General features: G+C 41.0%; 1 protein-coding gene across 2 annotated transcripts in view; it reads right to left on the reverse strand.

Annotated features, from left to right (window-relative positions):
• Positions 1-1,682: 1,682 nt before the first annotated feature.
• The window catches only part of CRK (CRK proto-oncogene, adaptor protein), a 29,744-nt gene continuing 7,529 nt past the window's right edge, over positions 1,683-23,897 (reverse strand). The window contains exons 2-3 of one of the 2 annotated variants that reach the window (XM_082861313.1): positions 19,957-20,492; positions 1,683-8,157 (exon numbers count right to left, since the gene is read on the reverse strand). In XM_082861313.1, coding sequence (XP_082717439.1) covers positions 8,020-8,157; positions 19,957-20,492 — 674 coding nt within the window. In that variant the 3' untranslated portion in view covers positions 1,683-8,019. The remainder of the gene's footprint in view (positions 8,158-19,956; positions 20,493-23,897) is intronic. The other variant, XM_082861314.1, reaches the window with a different exon arrangement.

Genomic DNA, 23,897 nt, shown 5'->3' on the forward strand with positions numbered 1-23,897 from the left:
AAACACCTATTTTAGCAGGTACTGAAAATCATGATTACACATGCAAAATGTTCAAGTTACAAAATAAAATGAAGAAAAACTATGAACATTTGGGTATTGACTCACCCAGTGATGATGCTTCCTAGGAATCTGTGCTTCTTCACACATTTTAGTCAAATAGTTTCTTTGGGGTAGCTGTGTAGCTTCCAAAGTAGCCACAATCCTTCACTCTTCCTATATCCACACCCCTTTGCAGTATGACTATATAGCTTCTCCCATCAAGAGGTGAAATCTATTTTTTCACTCCTTGAATTTGAGCTGGCCTTATGACTTGCTTTAAGCAATAGAATGCAGTGGAATTGACACTGTGTCAGTTCTAAGGCTAGGCCTTATGAAGCCTTGTGTGATTCCATCTGTTCTCTTGGAACCCTGTCAATAGCCATGAGAACCAGTGTGGGCTGCTCTGTTGGAGGATGGAAGATCACAGGAAGCAGAGACTAAATTCGGTCAACTAAGGGCCATCCAAGACCAGCCAGCCCCCAGCCAACCAGAAGCTGACCTCAGATACATCAGTGAGACTAGACCAGACCAGAACTGTCCAGCAGAACCCAACCCAACCCAAACAGCTGAGCTGTAGAATTGTTAAGATAAATGACTGTTGTTTTAAGCCATTAAGTATTGATGTGGTTTATTTTGCAGCAAAAGCTAACTGACACTAACTTTAAGTCCCTAGGAGTAATACTACCCACTGCTCCCACTTGGCTTTTGATGACCTCTAGCCCACCTATCCTGTTTTTCATTCTTTTGTTCAAAATACATACCCTGGGTATCTGCTGTGTGTCAAGCAGAGCTGGGTGTTGGAAATACAATGAGAAGTCTTGGTCTTGTTACAGACACATGCACAGGCAATTTCAGTTCAGTGTGACAACTGTAAGCACATATTGCCAAGAGAGGACATGGAACAGATACATAACCCAAATCAGAGTGTCTGGTAAGACTAGTAATTGAAGGTGAGCCAGATAGAGGTACAGACTGTACGAAAGCCTGGAGGGGTGAGCAGGTGGGTCAGGTAAAAAAGTATACAAACTCAGTATGGCTAGAGCCCAGAGTACAGCAAAGAAAGTGATGAGAGGGGAGGCTGGAGAGAGAAGCAGGAACTAGAACATAAAGAGCTCTGTATCCCTTTGCAGGGAGTTTAGGTATCTGGTGAAGGAGAATATAATCTAATCTAATATAAATTATAGAAATCTCACCAAGGCTGCAATATAACAAAGGGACTGGAGGGACCAAAACTAAAGGCACCCAGGTGGCTTTTGAGCTGATCCAGATGAGAAACATTGGTAGTTTGAACTAAGGTAGCAGCAGCGGGGATGAAGGTAAGTAAACTGATTTTAGATGCTCAGCAGTTAGGACTTGGTAAATGACTAGAAATGGGGTGATGAACTTTCGAGAGGAAGGAATAAAAGATGGTCCCCAGGTTTTTGGCTTAGCCAATTGGTGATAGACATTGAGATAGGGAATGTGTATGAGGGGCAGATAAGGGAAGGGATGATGAATCCAGTTTGGAATATACTGAGTTTGAGGTGCCTTCAAGATATCCAAAAGGTGTCCAGTGGGCAGTTGGATATATCTGAGACCTGACAATATTTTATATATTTCTTCATTATCTAGCTAGAAAAAAAAAGGATAGTAGATGGCTGATAGCTGAAGAGTTTAGGAACTAGAAGGTGCCTTGAAATGGAAGAGCAAAGGCTTTGGGAAGACAGTGAGAGAACTGGAAGGCTAGAAAGTAGTGGTCAGGGAGTAAGATGTTTAAGATTCCGGGGATATAACAGTACAAGATAATGGATTTGAGGTGGTCAATAAAGTGCAAAGCTAGGTGATGGATGGGTAACCCCAGAAGACAGCAGACCTTGGCAAGAAGAAACACTGTGAGCCAGACGTCAAAAATCCTTAATAAATGAGGAGAAATTTGATTGGCAACAGTAAAGTGGCAGGGAGCCTAACAGGTTGGCAAAAGCTTCAAAGATGGAGTAACGTACAAAAATGGGGGACAGAAGAGAAGACCCAGTACAGCTTGAGGATGCCAGTGACAAAATGAGAGGTGACTAGGGGGATTTACACTTGGGGCAATTAGCAAAGATGACAAGAATGTGAGCTACAGAATGAGCTGGTTGGCCCTAGGTGTCCTAGTTTGGATTGTTTTTCCTTCAGAAGAATTCAATTCCCGTGGAGGAAAGAGCAGCAGCCCTGCAGCAGTATTTCTCTAAAGGGGAGACCAGGGATAGAACTGCCAGATTTAGCAAATAAAAATACAGGATGCCCAGTTAAATTTCAATTTCAGGTATTACACAGGACAGACATACACTAAAAAGTTATTTATCTGAGGTGCCTGAAGCATCTTATCGATTTCAACAAAGCTTTGGCATCATGTAGTCCTAACAACCTGCCAGTTGGTCAACCTCTCACCTATCCAATTCAACTCCCTTGTGGAGTTGAATTGGGTTAGTCGGAGTAGGCTAACTAATGTAACTATTTGACCTTAAAACATATGGTTGAACAAAAGTTTATTTCTTGCTAATTAAGCCAGTCACCAAGCCAAAGAGGCCCTTCTCTGTGTAGTCACTTTGGGCTCAGGTGGATGAAGGATTTGCCCTGGGTGTCATCTCCATTCCCACCTGATGGAAAGGAAGAGCATGGAGGAACACCTGTGGAAGGTTTCTACAGGCCAGGCCTGAAAGTGGTACAGGCACTTCTGTACACAGTCCATTGGCTGAACTCAATCACATGGTCATATGTAATACAAGGAAGCCTGGAAAATGTACGATGCACAGGAAGAAAAGAACATGGCTTTGAGTGAGCTATCTCTGCCACACCCTTTATGAGTCTATCTGTGGATTCCCCAGGGATCAAGATTCTGGATCAATAACCTCTGCTTTAGAAGAACAGGCATCCACACATACACCATGTCCTAATTGCTATTGAAAATGTGATCAAGGACAGAACTAAAGATCATTACATGTATTCCTTTTTTCCTAGACATCAGGGTTTTTTGATAGCCAAAAGTGGTACCTATCAAATAGATCTCACTAAAAAGAACCGGAAAAGTTCATCCTGTTTTTCCCAATTCTAGCTGCTAGCCCACCAAGTTGGTGTTTTACCTTTCCATTACGATGAAATTTACCACAAATCATTCCAAACAAATGTTTTCCCCTAGTTCTTGCTTATGTAAATGTTGGTTGCCATGACAACAAAAAAGACTGCCCTTGATCAAATGGCAGAGCTTGCTAAGGAACAAGAAACAACTGGCTGGTTCAGCCATAAACCTAACCCCTCAGGCATGTTTAACAAGGGAAATAAGAAACTGGGGCAATTTCTTATTCAAAAGAAAAAGTGAAAGTAGAGGAAGAACTTGATTCTAGTGGGAGAAAAGATGTGGCCAGAGAATTTACATAAACCACTTCCTCGTTACCTTCTTTTTTTGGGGATGGGATCTGGCTTTCTCCTTTTCTCTTGTTATATCACAAGGCTCATAAAAGGACTTGGGCCTCAGACTCAGGCCAATTTTGTCTTTACTTCCTACCTACTTTCACATTAGAATGGGTTCATGCCCTTTACCATAATGCACAGAGAGAATTTACCTGCCCCTCTTAGATGCTTTCTTGAGTTGCTTCCTCTGAGGTCTGTTATTGAAAGACCTAAATGACAACAGGATAAGGAATAACTACTTTGAATATTGTTTAGGCTATATTAAGCTACTTCCATTACAACTGGTATTTTAGAACAAGATAATTTAGACATAATCTTGACACTTTTGTTAATGAAATTCAGCCTTTTTGAAAATATTGTCAAAACTAGAAATTAAAATACCACCCAGTGAATAATCTTCATTGTATGAATATAGATCCCCTCTAAATAATCCAGTCACCTCCTTTTCTATGGAAAAAGAAAGAACAGGAAAGCACGAGAACTTGAGACTAGGCTTTGTCAAGCATTTCATGTTTCTACAACAGAAAGACCTTCGGAAATGGGTGTTATTCTGACCGATATTAAAACGAACCTACAGCCTTCGAGCATACATAAGACCAGGGATACTGGGGACAGCAGCTGAGAGGTAACAGGTCGGGTCCCTATTCCCCAGACTCAAACCCTGCTAAGGAAAACGTTATTTGATCAACAAATATGTACTGCCAACTGTGAGCCAAGCTCTGTGCTGGGCTCTGGCGATAGAATAATGAACAAATTAGATGTGGCTCCTGCCCTGATGGAACTGACTGACAGTCTAACAGAGGAGGTGGAATGAAATCACAGAAATAATTACAATCTGAGAGGAGCTCTGTGAAGGTGAATGATGTGATGATTATAAACATGATTTAGGGGTTCAGGGAAGACATCTCTGAGAAAGCGACATTTAAGCCAGAGGGGGAGGCAAGTTAAGCTCGCTTCAACCTGTGTCCCTAGAGGATCCTTAAGCCCTGCTCTTTTTGAACGTCACTTCTTAACAGCTAGCTCTTCTTGGTCCCCTACCTTACCTCCCCATTTCTTTTTCTTCATGATATGTGTGGCAGCAGAGTTCCAAATTCTTAGCTTCCTCCTGCCAAACTTTGGAAGACCATTTTCATATTCTCATCTGTGGACAGGGCCACTTCTCTCTCCACATCTGTAAGAGGAATAGACTTTAATCTGAAGATAAGGGTCACAAAATTTAACAGCTGTTATGAGCACTCCAGGCTATATAAAGGAACCCAACACTCAACCTATCACAAGATTTGGCAGCTTCTTATTGATAAAAAGTGGAAGCATACTTAAATCACCTTGCTGTTAAGTGTGTGTACAGCAAAGATGGCCCCCTTGCAAGAGCTTCCTGTAACTCTGGGTTGATACTCTGCTATGTATACAGCAGTAACTAGATGTTTGTTTTGGATCCAAGGCAGAATACTCTATAAATGACTGGCAAAGCTTGTCCATTTCATTTTAAAACTTCACTACCCACAGGACGTAAGACTATGGAGTATAAAATCAACCTTTTAGGTATATATATTCACACACTGTGTGTATGCATCTAAGTATACATGTGCTTTGAGAAAGGATGGGAAGAACATAATGTTTAACTCTTTCAAATTTCCTAAATTATCTACTCTGAAAAAAGTGCTACTTACATAAAAAAGAAGGAATTACACTGAATATCTACCCTACGATTGTAAAAACCTATTGTATAACATCCACACTTCTCATCTGCTTTACAAAGCCCCTACCACATCCATATTTTCTTTATACCCACATATAACCATTTCTGGACAAGTTTGATGTTATCTGTCCACATCACTCCAGCTTTCCAATCATTACATAATCATTCTTATATTCCCCTTAAATCATTATTTCATGACTTCTGGAGACTCCTCAAAGTAACACCAATGACAGATCCCATCTTTTATGAGTACCCACAGAGTGTGTATAATTGTTTCTTTACCTCTTATTCCCTAAGCATAAAAGGTTTAGCTCTTTTGTGAAAAATATTCAAAGATTACTTTCTTCAAAAGATCACCAAGCCAAACATTTGGCCATATTTTTATTTACTACATATACTATAAACATATACAATACATGCTACAAAAAAAACATTTTTTTAAAAATTTAACTGTCAAGAAAGTGTATAGTGTTATAATACAATGGCACATGTTCATATTTTATTTCAAATTGGTTTGCTTATCATCCATTTCAAACCATTAACAGTGAAATGTTACTTAAGGATAATTAAAAATTATCTATTTGCATTATTAACAATAAACAATTCCAACAAATTAATAAGAATTAATCATGTCAAATATTAGTATCCAAAAAACGGGCTTTTGCAGAAATTATTATATAAAATATAGCAGCCAATTTCAGTTTATTTTGCTCTATGATAATGTACATATGCACTTAAATAGGATTCTAGCATTTGCTTTTGGAAGATACTTTTAACAAGTCCTTTGATTTCTTAAGGTCCAACAACTGTCACACCCAGCCAAATCTAATCCAACAGTTCATGTAATGGCTTTGGACAACCGATCATTGAGAAATTCTTACGATTTGGGTAGAGTTGCATGTTCCACCAATATTACATATGATGAAAAGAGACATTACAAGCCAATATCAAAATTGAAGCAAAAGAAAATACAAACATTCAAATCAGTTGTGACAAAGCTTTTCTACAAATATTTTAAATGTCATTTTAGGAAACCAAGATTTAATGTGTATTTGGATTTTACAGTGTCTATGCTCTAACTGAAAATTTAACAGAGTAGTCAGATGGAATTAAGTCTAGTATTGCAAATCTGTCCATTCAACATCATTGAGCACCCACTATGTGCATAGCACTGTGCTAACATTTTAAAAGTCGAGTATTAAGGTCCTTATCAAGCATTACCTTAGTGTGAGGTAAAAATATATTAAATTAGCGTCAACTCATTAGTTTGCTTGTGGTACTGTACGTAATCCTGTGCCAGCTGGCTTCCCTGTGCCATATAATGAGCTTCTGCACAACCCTCATTCACTCACACAAGTATCTATACACCAACTGTGCCAGGCATTGTGCTAGTCACTGGGATACCATGATTTGGCATATGTTCAATGAACACAAATTAATCTTAACCTATGCAAAACAATTGGAAAGCTACATTACTTTTCTAAAATGAGGCCCAAAGCAAAAAACAAGGTGTTTCTATTGGTCATATCACACCACAGACCAGTTAAGTGCCTCTAGACTGCGAACTAACTTTGAAAGTTTCATACTGTAGTCTAAATAGCCTAGATCATTTCTGGTCTTAAAAGTCAATTCTTTGGAGCACCTGACCCCATATAAACCACTCCATACTTAAAAGGGTTTGTAAACTAAACTTGAACACAAAGAAAAAGAGCCCCAAATGAAGGCAGTTTATAACGTAATGTACTTCAAGCACTATTCTGGCCATATGAAATTAATAATACATAAGTAATTCATGATTGGTTCAAACATTTTTCAAACCACTAACCCTATCCCCAAACTCATGTAATTTTAACTTGACTTTTATACAAGTTGTACATAAAGCAAAGGGCAGAATTTGGCCCCCCAACCGTCTATGGAATATTCTAAGTGATTGGTCCTTCCACTCTACACACAAGTGACGAATTCCAGAGTCCCCTGATAGGATACTGGCACTCAGGAGAATGGCCCTGCTGGATCCCATTAGCCAGGAGTCTATTTAGCTGTGGTAGCAATGTGAACCTACTATGACCCCTTGAGGGATGGCAGAGAGCTGGGAGTTTGGCTGTCCATGCAGTGAATCCAATACTGGCTTAAAGCTATGCACTGAATAAAGTGCTCTGCACACCCTGCTTATCATCTGGAATGAAAATAACACTTATCTTGAGAATCAACCTATTTGTAGGTTTGGGGAAAAAGAATTACAAGGCTTGAAAGAATCCCAAGAAAAAGTATGAAGCACTGACTGGGAAGGAAGACAAATGCCTCTTGTAGTGTCCTCAGAATTCTCAGGATTTGAACTGTCAGAATGAGTCATACAATGGTCATGTTGTATAAATGAAAACGCAATCCCACTGGGTACTATCACACGGTGCATGATTACTTCATGGGGGTGGAAGGGAACAGTCTATTGCCATTTGATAGCATGATTTCAGAATGAAAATAAAACCATTGAATAAATCAGGGTAAGCAGTGTGCAACACTTCTCTCCTGTCCATCAGTTTTCCACAGGTTGATTTGTATTGCCTGAGAGAAAGAAGGCAAGATACCTATCCCTTCAGATACACTCAGGCAACGTTGCTACCATCTAAAATTGCCAATTCAAAAGTTAACACACTAGCCCTCCAGTTTCGTACCCTGAATATGGTAAATAAGACTAGGGATGGAGTAGTTCAGTCTAAAAGAGATCACAGGTAACAGAATGCTTATATAAACTAGACTGCTTTGACATCTGTAAGAAAATTGTATAGATGGCAATTGGAAAAAAAAAAAAAGATTGTTCCCATCTGTGAGCAAAACTGTTTGTTGAGCTATACTCAGCTGAAGTCCTCATCGGGATTCTGTTGATCCAGCAGACGGACATGTGTGAATGGGAAGTGACCTCGTTTGCCATTACACTCCCCTTCCCACTGACCACTCACATTAATCTTCGTAACCTTTACCAGCTCACCGACCTGCAGGAGGAGAATAAGGACAACACTTTATTTCCAGTTACGAATGCAAGCTGAAAAACTCCATTCCTGGTTAGCCATACCCTGCCCACGTGATTGCTCTAGGGCTGATATCACAGAAATGGCTATTCGCTGCCTCCCAAGCCCCAGCCACCAGACCGATTACTTGTGGTTAATGCAGGCAGGAGGAAGAAGTGATTTTAGCAGTGCAGAAAAACACAGAGTACAGAAGATAGAAGGGATCCTAAAACATGATTAGAAATCTCAACTGTCTCTGGAGGAGCAACCCTACCTAGAATGATCTAGTATTTCTTATCTTTGTACCCACTACTCTTAGCTCCCTGCCTGACCCACACTGGCCCTCCTACCCCTGGCATATAGCAGCACAAACCCCCAGCCCACTCTCGTACACATATCCTGGCCTGCTGCTGCTTGTAGAGCAGAAGGCAATCATGGGAAGCATACTTCATTTGGTCCCAGAAAATGAAGTGTTCTCATCACCTTCCTACCAAGGCAAGGCTTTTCCCACTTGAGCAGGTACAGGCCAAGACTCCAAATTCCATCAGCTCCCTGAAAGACCCCACCTTCTTCAGCAAGTTTTACTTGGCAGGCCACTGCCTGCCAGTCCCCCCACTCCCACCCCACCATGTACTGACAGACCTTGTTGCTCCCTCAATGCCACTTGGTACTTGTCCATTAACAATAAGGGGACATCACGTTTTTGCTGTTACAAAAAGCTTCCTGTTGCAACATCAGATAATTTTGACAATCTAGGATATACCTCTACCTTATTATGAATCTTAAGGCAAGGTCTGATGAATGGATTCATCCTGTAGCAAAGTATTTAACAATGGTGAGGTAAGTCCCCAAATGTCACTGGACTAAAGAACTTTATGACTATCCTTTAATTATGAACATCTGCGTTTTGAGCAGGCAAGTTGTTTCTAAACATTACTGTTCATTTGGTTTTATTAAATTAATAACTACTACATATTTATCTTTTCATAAAGTACTATAGAGAGCATTTTATATAAATTATTTTCTAATAATCATTATACCCCTATAAGACAGGAATTGTTTTCATTTTACGTATGAGAAACTGAGGCTCAGAGCAATTACATATTATACCTGAGGTCACAAAGCCAATGACAGGGCTGAGATTTGAGGCCAGAAATACCTGGCTCCCAAGCCCATTTATGTTCTTTCTGCTATACCAAGAACGTTCAAATTATGCTCCCACAGCCCTGAGGGTTCCTTCCCTAAGAATGCAGGCCAACTACTGGCCAAAGCCAACGCAAGTCTAGGCCGGGGCCTTCTCTTAAACCAGCTTGATCTCACTCACAGAGGAAACAGGTTGCCTACTGGCCAGTCTACAGTTTCCTAAAGAATTATCTGAAAACCGTAGAGGCCTAAAGTGGTTGTGGGGGTCATAGGATGCTGAGAAAAGGAAGACAGAAACCATCGGATATTAGAGAGACAAGGGATAAGACACAAGTGTGAGAAAAAGCAGCTTGATCTGTTGATAGTGAAGGCTAATGGTGTAAGGGGAGGAGAGGGAAAAATGATAGTGCATGTACATCTTTCCAAACAGATCCAGTTCCTATAGGCTGCTAGCACCAGGGTTCTGTTTATTCCCAGCAATCTTCCAATACAGTTCCTGACATCTGAGCAGGCCAACTATGACAAGCAAAAATTTTCAGTCTTTGAAGAGAGGAAGCCCGGAACATCAAGTGAAAATTTCCTTGGTAGTAAAGACAATCTAAAAGATTTCTTCCTATATCCCCAATTCTAGTTCTCAGACTATCTCACTTGTTCTCTTCTTTTTAAAATCCTTGGGACTTCCCTGGTGGTCCAGTGTTTAAGAATCCGTCTTCAGTGCAAGGGATGCGCGTTCGATCGCTGATTGGGGAACTAAGATCCCATATGCCGCAAGGCAACTAGGCCCACGCGCCACAACTACTGAGCCCGCAGGCCACAACTAGAGAGAAGCCCCCACGCCGTAATTAAGACCCCACGTGCCGCAACGAAAGAGCCCGAGTGCTGCAACTGAGACCCAATGCAGCCAAATAATTTTTTTTAAAAAAGTGCGAGGGAAAGAATATGAAAAATAATAATAATAAAATAAAATTCTTGCAGTGTTGCAAGAAGTTAGCCTCTACATAAACTCCATAATGTGACTATTCCTTAGTGAATTTTCCTTGTTTCTGAACTGTCAACTACCTTTGACTCCCCACTCTTCACACATACACACACACACAACACGTTACTGGAATAATTGCCCGTGTGCTGCTAGCCCCTTGCTATGATACAGTAAATTATATCAAGTGCAGGACTCCCACCGCCGTTTTTGTTATTTATTTGTACTATCTGTTAAAACACTCATGTTATACTAAAGTGCTATTCAGGTAGCTGGACCCAGAATAATAACAAGTCCCTGAACTTAAGAAAGAAGAAAACATTTGCGGGGATGTGTTTGCTCATGTCAAAAATCTAAATTGCCACTCATGTTAGATTCTCCTCCAGATGGGGATGAAGGGGCCAGTTTCTTTCAAGAAGCTGGTTTAATGACATCCCAGCTGTCATATCTGAATCCATCATTTTACTGATATTAGAAACACACCCAAGGAACATGAGGGAACATTCTGGAGTGCTGAAAATGTTCTATACTTTCATCTGGGTGGTTGTCACATGTATATATACATGTAAACTCACTGAGCTATATACTTAGGATTGGTACGTTCTACCAAATGATTTCATATCTAAATTAAAAAGTGAAAAGAAAGGAATGTTTGTTATGTTTTATCCAGCTTTTCTAGGTGTTTTGTAAAAGATCGTTCTTCAGGATACATCCTTAAGCCCACCATTCTACTTGATACCAAAATCTAGGTTTAAACACCTCTCTTTTACTATAAGATTGCCATTATTCTTAAGCATTCAAAGTGTTGTCTCAAATCACATCCCAAAGAGCCCTCAGTGACGGGCAGGTAGAAGTGTGGACCACCCACCCCCTTGCTGTTAATCAGCACCACAAAACCACACTAGCTTCTCCACAAACAGGGCAAAACCTGCTGACCTGCCCTCAGGCCTTTCTTCCTTCAGAGTTCAAAGGGAGAAATGAGTTGGGGCTCCCATACGGCAAGATGTTACTGGGGGGACGAATGAAGTGCAAATTAGTCCTTTGGACAACATCAGAGTCTGACATCATACAACATCTCTGATGTATACACTCTCTTGGTTCTACCCTACAGAGAAGGGCTCAGGAAAAGCACACCATCTTCCAGAATCCAAAATCTTTTTTTACAGTTGCTTAGGTTCTTGGCAGAGAAGTCCAACCACCACAGGGTGGGAAAAAAAAAGCTGTGTTATGACTCTGAAACGATTCTGATTTTTAAATGGATAAAAGAAGAAAGTTGTAAGTGGTTAATAGGCTAATTAACCTGCACAAAGCTGCCTTGAAGTACAAATACTTTGAGGAAGACCTTATTAAAATTAAATACCCTAAAAAAAAAAAATTAATTAATTAAATACCCTATGTTTAATACCCTATGGGTTCTTTCTTCCAAAATATTCAAAGCACATGGGGACTGTTGGGGGTCAAGAACAGACAAGTCCCAAAGGCAACATGACTATCCTTTAGAACACATGAGGCCCTCGAGCTCCAACAGGGTGGAAGAAAGGGTAGCTGTCGAGCCTGGGGCTGAGTGCAGGAGGGGATGGGGCAGTCTAGGAACATGGTGCTCCATTAAGTCCAGTTCTTTCTCCAAGTCAGACATGACACCATAATTTGTGCTCCTCTTCCTGTTAAGCAACAACACTCTGAAGCAGAATTCCCCAAGGCCAGACCAGGGGATGCATATAGGTTTGAAGCTTGGTGTACTACTTCAAAGACAAAGAAAGCAAAACTGAATACTTGCCCCAGAAATGTTACAATTTTAAGACACAAAGGAATGTACTAATCAGTGAGTGCAGTAATAACTTAGTTCTAACACTACTGATTTCAAAATTCAAGTTATAGATGGAAAAAAAAATCCTCATCTGCATACTAATGAAAAAGAAAGAACTTATAAAGGACCTAAAGCACTATGAAGCAGTTAACCTTTCCTTTTATGAGGCAGACCTCACTAACACCTTGTAAAGGAGAGAGAGTGATGATTCTTTCACCACCAAGGTACTATTTTAGAGTCCATCAGTTCCCAGCCTCTCAACCATATACCACATCCTCAGGAGCAAGTGCACAAGTAAATTATGGCACCATCTGTAAAGAGGACTGAATGTGGTTACTTCAGTTTCTTCACTCCCAGGGAACTTGAGGAACACACTGGTTTGTTCCCTAGCTCTGGGTAGTTCCCAAGGTCAATCATGATCTTGGTACAGATTAGTCAAACCTAGAATTGATCTACAAGCCAAAAAAAAAAAAAAAAGAATTGATCTAGGAGCAAAAGATTACCCAGTTCACCTTCACCAGTGAGTTCCAGTGATAATGAGAAAGAAATTGGAGCCCAAATGGCATTAAACAGGAGACATCAGGGAGCTGTGTGACCTAGTCAGCTGCTGTAACCCCAGGTGACTGCTTTTCTAGTTTGCCTTCTAACATGAAAGGCATCAACAGTTGCCAACGTTCCTTTGATCCAGATTTGCTGCACGATTCCAGTGAGCTCAGGGCAGGAAACACACATAACTTCATATAAATAAAACCAGGGAAACCAAGTACTGAGATGGAGTACAGGGACCTTGTGTTCAAATATTTTCAAACACACCAAGAACACATTTAGTTAATATTTCAAGATTTGACTGAAGGAGGAAAAAAACGTACGAAAACTACAGCAATCTAAGACAGGGGTCAGCAAACTATGGCCCATAAGCCACAACCAGCTTGCTGCCCCCTCTGTAAATAGTTTTACTGGAACACAGCAAGCTCATTTGTTGTTTTCTACGACTGCTTTCTAGCTATAATGGCAAAGTGACAGAGGCCAGATGGCCTAAAAGTCCTTTACAGAAAGAAAAAGTCTGCAGACCCCTGATCTAAGGAATAGGTGATATTTAGGGTCCATCTAAAATCTTTCAAATCAGTGAAGACAAAGTGACGACAATCCAGCCTTAATGATTCACTTGCCTCAGAGATGGACTGAAATGGGCATGGCTCATATTGGTGGAAAGTTGCAGGTCTTTGAGATTTAACTGGTAGGTAGGCTTCCTGGTGTAGAGCAAAAGCACCTCACTGAAGATAGGTCTTACCCTGATTCTAGTCCAAGTCAGAAAAGATTTTCTATAGACCAACAACTAATAATGACTGCAACTAAGTTCCCCATCCCCTTGGTGAGAGGTGGGGAGATGACCACATAGAGCAAGTACATTTTAGCTCAACATAAAGAATTTTTTAAGAACTAGTCCAGTGAACTAGACCTGAGGTTCCCAAACTGTACAGTGTCAGAGGCACTGCAGCAAATTCAGAGGGGTGCCACCAAGTATTTTAAATTTTTGAGGGAAACACAGCAATACTTGACACCTCTTATGTCACGTGAACTACCAGCTAGAGGCAGTTAAAAATTCTGACATCAGATTATACTACATCCCTTTCAAAGATGTCAATCTTTGTAAAGCTGGGTTTTGGCAGTTGCTATGATAAAAATCAAGTACTTCATGAAAATAAGTGTAGAACAGGAAATGAAGGTGGCAATGTTCCATATGATCCCAAGGTCTGAGAAAATGAGGTGTACACATCTCATCAGTTAAATAACTGAAGTGATTTTATTAAAACAAAAATATTATTTTCTTCCAATTATTTTTATTATTTTTTCAAGTGGGTACTAAGTTATTAAGATATAAATATTTAAGCTGTTTGAACCTACTGACTTAATAAATGGAACTGTTAAGTATTTCATTTGGCCTGGAACATTGTAAAATATTACTGAAACACTATGGGTTCTATGATCCAAGAAAGTTTGGAACCTCTAGTCTACACTGTTGTGGATGATAGAGCTCCCCAAAAGTAGAGATAATTCAAATACATGTTTAAAAATCATTTGGGGGGGCTTCCCTGGTGGCGCAGTGGTTGAGAGTCCGCCTGCCGATGCAGGGGACACGGGTTCGCGCCCCGGTCCGGGAAGATCCCACATGCCGTGGAGCGGCTGGGCCCGTGAGCCATGGTCGCTGAGCCTGCGCGTCACAACGGGAGAGGCCACAACAGTAAGAGGCCCACGTACCACAAAAAAAAAAAAAAAATCATCTGGCGGTGGAGGGTCAGAGAGACAGGGATACGGGATTAAGAAGGTACAAACTATTATGTACAAAACAAGCTACGAGGGGGACTTCCCTGGCAGTCCAGTGGTTGGTACTCTGCGTTTCCACCACAGTGGGTGCGAGTTCAATCCCTAGTCGGGGAGCTAAGATCTCACATGCCGTGCGGCGTGGCCAAAAAAAAACAACAAACAAACAAAAAACAAAAATAAACTATCAAAAAATAAAATAAAATAAGCTACAAGGATATATTTACAACACAGGGAACATAGCCAATATTTTCTAATAACTATAAATGGAGTATAACCTTTAAAAATTGTGAATCACTATGTTGTACACCTGTAACTTACATGATATGGTACATCAACTATACTTTAATTTAAAAATTATTTTAATTTATCTCTAAGGATACCAGAGGGCCTGCCTTCAATGTCCAAGAAGCTGGATTAGTTACTTCCAAACTCTCTTCCCATTGAGATACTGTAATCTGAAATGAAGAAGTCCAAAAAGGATGGAAGGAGACGGAAAGTAGACACCTGTCTCAATGAACAATACAGAAATCTACAGCTACAATTCCAGAAAAAGACAAACTGAACACAGCCAAGACTTGTCACTCAGGTTCTTCTACTTTCTAATCTCATTTTTTCTCTCTGGATCACAGGGAAAATTAAGGTCTTCACTCCGCTTTTCCATACATAGGTCAAAAGGCCTAAATAACTTAAGTTTCACAGAGTTCCACATGGGGAGATGTAGAGTTGATGTAGTCACTGCTGCATATAATCAGGGACCCAAAACACTTTACACCGTCCCTTATCTGTGCTCTGCAGGACAGGTCCATGCCTAAGTCCACCTGAGAAGCTCCCTGGTTACTCAGAAGTCTTATCTACCAAAGGAAAGATGCCAGAAAATGGAAGTTACATGATTAGTACATTTAAAGATAATGGGTGGGGGGGGGGGCTTCCCTGGAGGCACAGTGGTTAAGGATCCACCTGCCAATGCAAGGGACAGGGTTCGATCCCTGGTCCGGGAAGATCCCACATGATGCGGAGCAACTAAGCACGTGTGCCACAACTACTGAGCCTGCGCTCTAGAGCCCGTGAGCCACAACTACTGAGCCCGTGTCCCAGAAGCCACCGCAAGGAGAAGCCTGCACACCACAATGAAGAGTAGCCCCCGCTCACTGCAACCAGAGAAAGCCCACGTGCAGCAAGGAAGACCCAATGCAGCCAAAAATAAATAAATAAATAAATTTATTAAAAAAGATAATGTGAAGGACTTCCTTGTTGGTCCAGTGTTAAGAATCCGTCTTGCAATGCAGGAGACGCCAGTTAGATCCCTGGTCAGGGAACTAAGATCCCACATGCCACAAGGCAATTAAGCCCAAGCGCCACAACTAGAGAGCCTAAGTGCTGCAACTACAGAGCCTACGCGCTCTGGAGCCCACATGCCACAACTAGAGAAAAGCCCGCACGCCTCAATGAAGATCTCGCGTGCCACAACTAAGACCCAATGCAGCCAAAAAATAAATAAATATTAAAAAAAAGAAAAAATATATAATGTGATTATTCTGGACAGTCTACAGAGGCATAAAATAAACTTTAACACCTGCAATTTACAAGATAAATTCACTATTCAAGTTCTCATGGAGTCCTAAGCATGAAACAAAAACCAATCAAATCAAAATCTTAGATCAGCAGCAGAGCAACTAAGCCCGTGTGCCACAAGTACTGAGCCTGTGCTCTAGAGCCCGCATGCTGCAACTACTGAAGCCCATGCACCTGGAGCCCTGGCTCTGCAACAAGAGAAGCCACCGCAATGAGAAGCCCGTGCACCATAAAAAGAGTAGACCCTGCTCGCCACAACTAGAGAAAGCCTGTAAGCAGCAACGAAGACCCAACGTAGCCAGAAAAAAATAAAAATAAACTTCCATTTCTTTAAAAAAAAAACCCAAAAAACTTAGATCAAATCTAAGATCAAAAAGATAAAAGGTGCCTCTGCACTGTTCTAGTGTTACTTCCAGTGTTTCTCCTTCAAAACACTCAGCATATCTACATTTGTTTAAAATCCGTCTTCATTAGAAGCTCCGGATGGAACAGATGGATGGTGTCTTCCTGGTTCAGTTATATTCCCCCAGAATTACAGTGGGCAGAGGAATACCCCTACTTTGGTTGTTAGCTAGAATTAATCCCTTCTTTCCAACAGGCTTTATTCCTACTAGAGAAATCTGATGGGCAGGAAAAGAGGAAATAGGCATTAACTTATATTCTACTGGAGGACTCTGTTCACAGCAAATATACCATGCAGGAAACAGCCATCTGTAAGATGAGGACAGGTGGATCTTGAACAATTTTTTAAATTTATTTTTTAAAGTACAGAAACCCTCTGTACTTAAAAAATCTTAGAGAGACCCTGATATATAACACAGTGAAAAACAGAGTTGCTTTGATTAAAAGCAAGAGAGGGAACCCAGAATCTTGCATCCTCAGCTACCTCCTGGGAAATGTTAGGGCACTGTAGAGCAGTCTGAACCCTATTATGTCTAGGGTTCTATCCAATTCTAAAATGCAATGATTCTAATTTATCATTTTCAAGTTAACTGTAAGACTCCACTAAAACGTGCCTAGCTCATCTACAGATCTAAATTTACAGTGGGTCAAATATAGCAATGAATATTTTTCTTATCAGAATGCTACAGTCAGAAAGCCAGAGTCTCCTAATCTTACCTCCTAGCCTCATCTCAATAGGGATGAGGCATCAGCTCCTATGAAAAACCAGAGATGGGAAAGGAAAACTGCCTCCCTGCATAGAGAATACAACTAAGATATGCTGTCAGTGAAACCACACAAAACTTACACTGAGGAGGGCAGCATCACTGTTCTAAAACAAAAAGAAGCACAGATTGAATCTGGGTATGGTTGAAAAGGCACCAAGGTAGATCTGGGTTCCTCAAATCTCCACCTCCAACTAGTTTAAACAACCCATTCGATTTGTCTCAAGGTAAGTTTTTTTCATACAACGAATAAGGATATCTAAGGTCTTCTCCAGCTCTAGATTTCTATGATGCTAAACTAACATCATGTTTTATTAAGTACATACAGTGTTGTAAAGCTATTATTTGGGGTATTTGTTCTAACTTGAAAGAAGCTATCTTTATCAATCAACATATGTGGCTCAAAACTAATATCCAATCAAAAAAGAAAACTTAACTGAAATCATAAACTAGTCTTCCACTTTAGTTTTTATTTTGCAAGATTTAGGTTTCACAGTAGCAGAACAGCTCAACCATCTTTGGGCACTAAAGCCTCTAATCAAGGCAGGCATCATTCAAAACAATTCTGGTGGGACTTCTCTGGTGGAGCAGTGGTTAAGAATCCACCTGCCAATGCAAGGGACACAGGGTTCGATCCCTGGTCCGGGAAGATCCCACATGCCGCAGAGCGACTAAGCCCATGTGCCACAACTACTGAGCCTGAGCTCTACAGCCCGTGTGCCGCAACTACTGAAGCCCACGCAACTAGAGCCCGTGCTCCGCAACAAGAGAAGCCACCGCAATGAGAAGCCCGCACACCGCAACAAAGAGTCGCCCCTGCTCGCCACAACTAGAAAAAGCCCGCGCACAGCAACGAAGACCCAACGCAGCCAAAAAATTAATTAATTAATTAATTTAAAAAACAAAAAACAATTCTGGTAATTCCCTCGTGGTCCAGTGGTTAGGACTTGGCGCTTTCACTGCAGTGGGCCCGGGTTCAATCCCTGGTCGAGGAACTAAGATCCTGCAAGCCACACAGTGCAGCCAGAAGACAAAACAAAACAATTCTCTTTGAGAAAGGAATTGCAAATGGAAGCAAAATTAATGTGATAACTATTCTCTACTGGGTGTCAGCTGGCTTGTTCCAAGAATGCTATTTTCACACTCCAGCCCCGTGCTAACAGAGTCTGCAATAAATGTCAAGAGTCACAACTGTCATGAGCACAGCACTGTGTTGGTTGTTGCCATCATCTGAACTTTAATGAAAACATGAGGCTAGAAACTTGTTTTCCTTACCCTCCAAACTCTAAGTGGGAAAAAGTGGTGTGACCTAGACAATATACATTTCATTTCTCATCAAAACCAGGACACAATTAAGTCACAACATGATCTCTTAAAAACACACATTTTTCAGTCAAACCTGTAAGACCTAACTAACCCTCCTTTGCATCTATTATTCAGAATGTAAAAGAAAAATTTCAAATCCAGCAACATCAGAGACTACTTCAAATAAATTCCAGCTCACTGTACAGGCTAATACTCCCACTTAAAGGGCAGCTCCCCCGCCTCAGTGTATAAACATGACCCAAAGGAAACAAAATTTAGAGATTTCAGTTTACAAGAATATACTTTTGCACCTTCTCTGCTAACTTGTGCTCACAAAACTTCAGCCTGTGCTTATGAAATTTAGCTACTTACATTCAAGTTACCATATCTGAAAGGCTCTGAAAGATTGGAAAGCATGCTACTTCTACACTAGCTTTTATGCTGAACCACTAGCTCTGCATAACTCAGAAAGGAAGAAGAAAAGAAGGGAGGGACGGAAGGAGAAAGAGAGGAGATAAGGGACAAAGCTGTGAGTGCTAAAGACAGGAATAAATACAATGCAATGGTTGGCGAGAGGAGGTGGGCTACCAAGGATAACTATTCACCCGTAAAAGGCAAAACTTTATTCCTCAGGAGGAACTGGCTTCTTGTCTATAAAATGCATTAAACAGAGGGCTTCCCTGGTGGCGCAGTGGTTGAGAGTCCGCCTGCCGATGCAGGGGACACGGGTTCGTGCCCCAGTCCGGGAAGATCCCACATGCCACGGAGCGGCTGGGCCCGTGAGCCATGGCCGCTGAGCCTGCGCGTCCGGAGCCTATGCTCCGCAACGGGAGAGGCCACAACAGTGAGAGGCCCGTGTACCACAAAAAAAAAAAAAAAAAATGCATTAAACAACAAAGACCAAGTAAACCTGCTGCTCCTGGGAATTAATACTTTTGGGTATGTATCTCTTCATACCTATACACTTTACCATTCCTCCTGAATTACTTGGTGAATACAATCAATCAATGGTAAGAAACCCCATACCCCCTAAAGTAAAAACATTATATTTTTATAAGAAAATTAGTTTAAGTATTTTGATAGACACCACTTACTGTACTCAAATCTGTGTGAGCCCACCTTGTTTTAGATAATGATAAACAGAAAGAAAGAAACAGATTAAAACATAGAAGATGAGAAAAAATATTTTAGGTTAATTCCTGTGAATTCAGGTAGTGTTATTAAAGTAGTCAAAGTATGGTTTAGTAGATCAATCAGAACATTCAGTTATACAGTTTTAAGCTTACTCATTCCAAAATAGGTTTTCCATAAAAAAGAGAAAACCCAACATTAAATGCCAAAATCAGTACTTAATGGTAAAGTACCATTCGACATCTATAACAACATCACAATGCTGTTGCTTGTATTCAGCATTCCTACAAAGCTCTAAGAGGTCTGAAAGGGAGACCCTGTAGCAGATCTCTTCTTTCTACATTTTACACGTTATGTACCTCCAAAGCCAAGGCTGTCTTGTCGTAGGCATTAGGGACTCGCTTCTGGATTACCCTGGCATAAATGGGCCCATTCTGGAGGTTAGGGAGCGGAGTGTTGACGCTGGGTTGGGCATAGGGCCCGGGCTCCGGCCCACCCAGTGGCTGTGGGTGGGAACCCTCCTGGTTACCTCCAATCAGAGCCGATACTGAGGCGGAGGCAGGTCTATACTTCTCGACGTAAGGGACTGGAATCATCCCCCTCTTGCCTTCGCTGTCCTCCGCATTCCACCACTGCTCTTCAGGCTTATCCCGGATTCTCAGGATGTCTCCTTTCTTAAAGGGAAGATCTTCTTCATCATTCCCATTAAAGTCAAAGAGGGCTCGTACATACTCTGCCTCTTCCTGCCTGAGAATCACTCCACTACCCTGCCTGGATCTGGAAACTGGTTCTATCAATGTTGTAGTGTCCAAATAGTGTATTTTGTAGAATTCCAGTAAAGCAGGCAATGAATCAAATTCTTGATCTCCTATTCGGAGTCTGGAGGGGCTCACCCCTGGAAAAAAACAGAGCAGGGTATTATTTAAAGATATATTATACTGGAGATGCAATGTAGATTTTAAGCATTTCCCAAACACATTTAGTCAATATTTAATCAGAAAGAAACAAACAAACAAAAAAAAACCTGTCTAGAATAAATAACTGCTTCTCCTAATAGTAAACTAAAATCATACTTTGTAGCTCAAACATTCCCCAGGTAGAAAGATGCCTATCACCACCTGCAGCAGAGTCAGAAGGCTATGATAGACCAACCACACCAGTCATGACATGCTCTCATACTGAATCAAAGACAGAGCCACATGGAGACTTCTTGCTCATTCTCCCCAAGTGTTCTGTTGCCATTCCATTTACAGGGTACAAACGGTTCAAGGCTGTGTTACAATCTTCTTTTCAACCTCAGGAAATGTAGCAAGCTCTCCTTTTTCATAAGTTGCAGCAGCTATCCCAGGAAGAGGTGGGGAGAGCTTGATATCTATACCAGGATCATACATTCGTATCTTCACATCTAGAATGTACAATTCCTAATAAGAAAAAGTTTTAGACTATCTTTTTAATCTACAATTAATGACCTCAATCTCTCTTCTGACAACAAACTAAGAAGCTAACTGCTTGAAAATCAACTCATAAGATCTTCACTTAAATAAAACATGGAAACTGGACTGTTCCCTTAGAAACAAACAGGTCTTGAAAAAGGTAAACAAGGATGCTCAGGAAAATAAAGAAGGGTTAAAATCCTCAAACTGATGACACACTGAGGGTCCAAGAGAAAGGACATATTAGGAATGCTTAAAATTCACATGACACAAAGATGTGTGAGGCCTTTGACACAGGGCATACTTTAAACTGCGTTCCCTCCCTATCCTGAGATTCTAGAATTGAAGGATAATAAATGAATGTATTTTGCTTCAAATAAGAAACAAAGTTTCTAATGAGGAATACAAACCTTTAACTTGCATTCTGCTAAGCACCCAAAATATCAGTATCTTAATTGGATTGTTTACTATTTGATTTCCTGATAAAGGAATGCATAGCTCTACAAAAACTTTTTCATGGAGTTTTTTTTTTTTTTTTTTTTTTTTTTTGGCGGTACGCGGGCCTCTCACTGTTGTGGCCTCTCCCGTTGCAGAGCACAGGCTCCACACGCGCAGGCTCAGCGGCCATGGCTCACGGGCCCAGCCGCTCCGCGGCATGTGGGATCTTCCCAGACCGGGGCACGAACCCGTGTCCCCTGCATCAGCAGGCGGACTCCCAACCAATGCGCCACCAGGGAAGCCCATAAACACATTTTTATAACTAGATTACTATAATTTTATACCTTGCCCCTTTTCCTACTGTAAAATAAAAATGTTTTACTTTATACAATATTCTATTATATAATATTTATATAATAAAAATTTCCCCATATTCTTCAAGAATATGACTTTTAATGGCTATAAAATATTCCCAACTTTTCACTATTGCAAACAATGCTGTTATGTTTTTGTTCTGGTCTACTAATGAACATTTTTATTACTTCCTTACGATAAACTCCTTGAAATGCAATTGCTGGATCAAAGGGTAAGAACATTAAGGTTTAGGGACTTCCTGGCGATCCAGTGGTTGAGACTTCACCTTCCAACGCAGGGGGTTCGGGTTCGATCCCAGGTCAGGGAGCTAAGATCCCACATGCAGGCCAAAAAACCAAAACATAAAACAGAAGCAATACTGTAACAAATTCAATAAAGACTTTAAAACTGGTCCACATCAAAAAAAAAAAAAAAAAAAACATTAAGACCATTAAGGTTGGACTTCCCTGGTGGCACAGTGGTTAAGAATCCGCCTGCCAAAAAAAAAAAAAAAAAGAATCCACCTGCCAACGCAGGGGACACGGGTTCGAGCCCTGGTCTGGGAAGATCCCACGGAACAACTAAGCCAGCACGCCACAACTACTGAGCCTGCGCTATAGAGCCCACGCACCGCACCTACTGAGCCCACAGGCCGCACCTACTGAAGCCCGTGCGCCTAGAGCCCGTGCTCCGCAACGAGAAGCCACCGCAATGAGAAGCCACCGCAATGAGAAGCCCGCACACCACAACGAAGAGTAGCCCCCGCTCACCGCAATTAGGGAAAGCCTGCCTCACCACAGCAGCAAAGACCCAATGCAGCCAAAATAAATAAATAAATAGTTTTTTTTAAAAAATAATAATTACATTAAGGTTTATGTTGCCAAACTGTCCTCCAAAAAGTCTGTATAGTTTTACACTCCCACCAGTAGTTTATGAGTTCCCATTTCCCCCATATCCTTGCCAAACAGCAGGGATATCTCTTCTTAAATAACATCTTTGATTGTTTGATGTTTTTCATGTTTATTGACTATTTGTACTTCTTTTGTGAAAGTTACTTGTTCGATTCCTTTGTTAAGGGAAACAGCCAATCTACCCTCTCCACTCCTATTAAGACTAGCCCACCCATCTAAAACCCTTTGCCATTACTGCTGTGAAACAGGAACATTGTGGTAGCCCAGCTGTCTAAATCACTTCACCACTCTAAAAAAATGAGACCAAACTATTTCGTTCAATGTTAGAAGAAAACACTTCTTCCAGAAAGACCAGAAAAAGTACATTTAAAATTCTCTACTGGAGACAGGTGAGGAGACAAACTTTGGAAGTCAATCAAAAGTCCTCAATACAGAATGAGTACTGATGAGTGCCTTCTCTTTTCACCCAAATGAAAGAAAGATCAAGACACAATTGAGAGGACAGATGCATATTTCTTATATTGCAAAAGTCCATCTGTGGAATTCATGGCTGTAAACTAAAACAAGTTAATAGCCCACATTCAATAATGTTGGCTGTCTCTCCAACTCAAGATGTTGAAATACATGCCCAAACCCAGGACTGTCCATCTATGGCAAACACTCATCAGACACCAGCATAATGCAACCCAATAGCTCCAAGTACAGGACTGGAGAGATGATTTTGGTTATGACCATACCAGAGCATGGTGGTGCTATATTCTGGAATTTCTCTTCACTAAAGCGGATCACTGATGGGCAATTATTCCTATTCAAGTCTGGTAAACGAGATGCATGGCTATCTCACCTATCACCGGTAGGCTATAGTGAACTTTCAGGTCTGTGGAACTATGTTAAGGATAGGGTCAGTGTGAGCTCCAAGAAGACCTACTTAGCACTGCCTGGTCAAGAAAGCCTCCAGGGCAAAGTGGTAGGGAGAACCTTCACACCAGCAGAGCACCCCAGCTTAGAAAATGGTCCTGATGACACCTGGGAAGAAAAGCTCCCTTGCTAGAATTTACCCAACTACATTCCAAGGTACAACAGCTAATATGGTTTTCACTAGTCACCCTTTTGGGACAGTGGTTGGCAGACTGTACGTGCATATTAAGTGTTAGATATTATTCT

The sequence above is a fragment of the Leucopleurus acutus genome (genome assembly GCF_964270905.1).
Source record: "Leucopleurus acutus genome assembly, chromosome: 19".
NCBI classification, from domain to species: domain Eukaryota; kingdom Metazoa; phylum Chordata; class Mammalia; order Artiodactyla; family Delphinidae; genus Leucopleurus; species Leucopleurus acutus.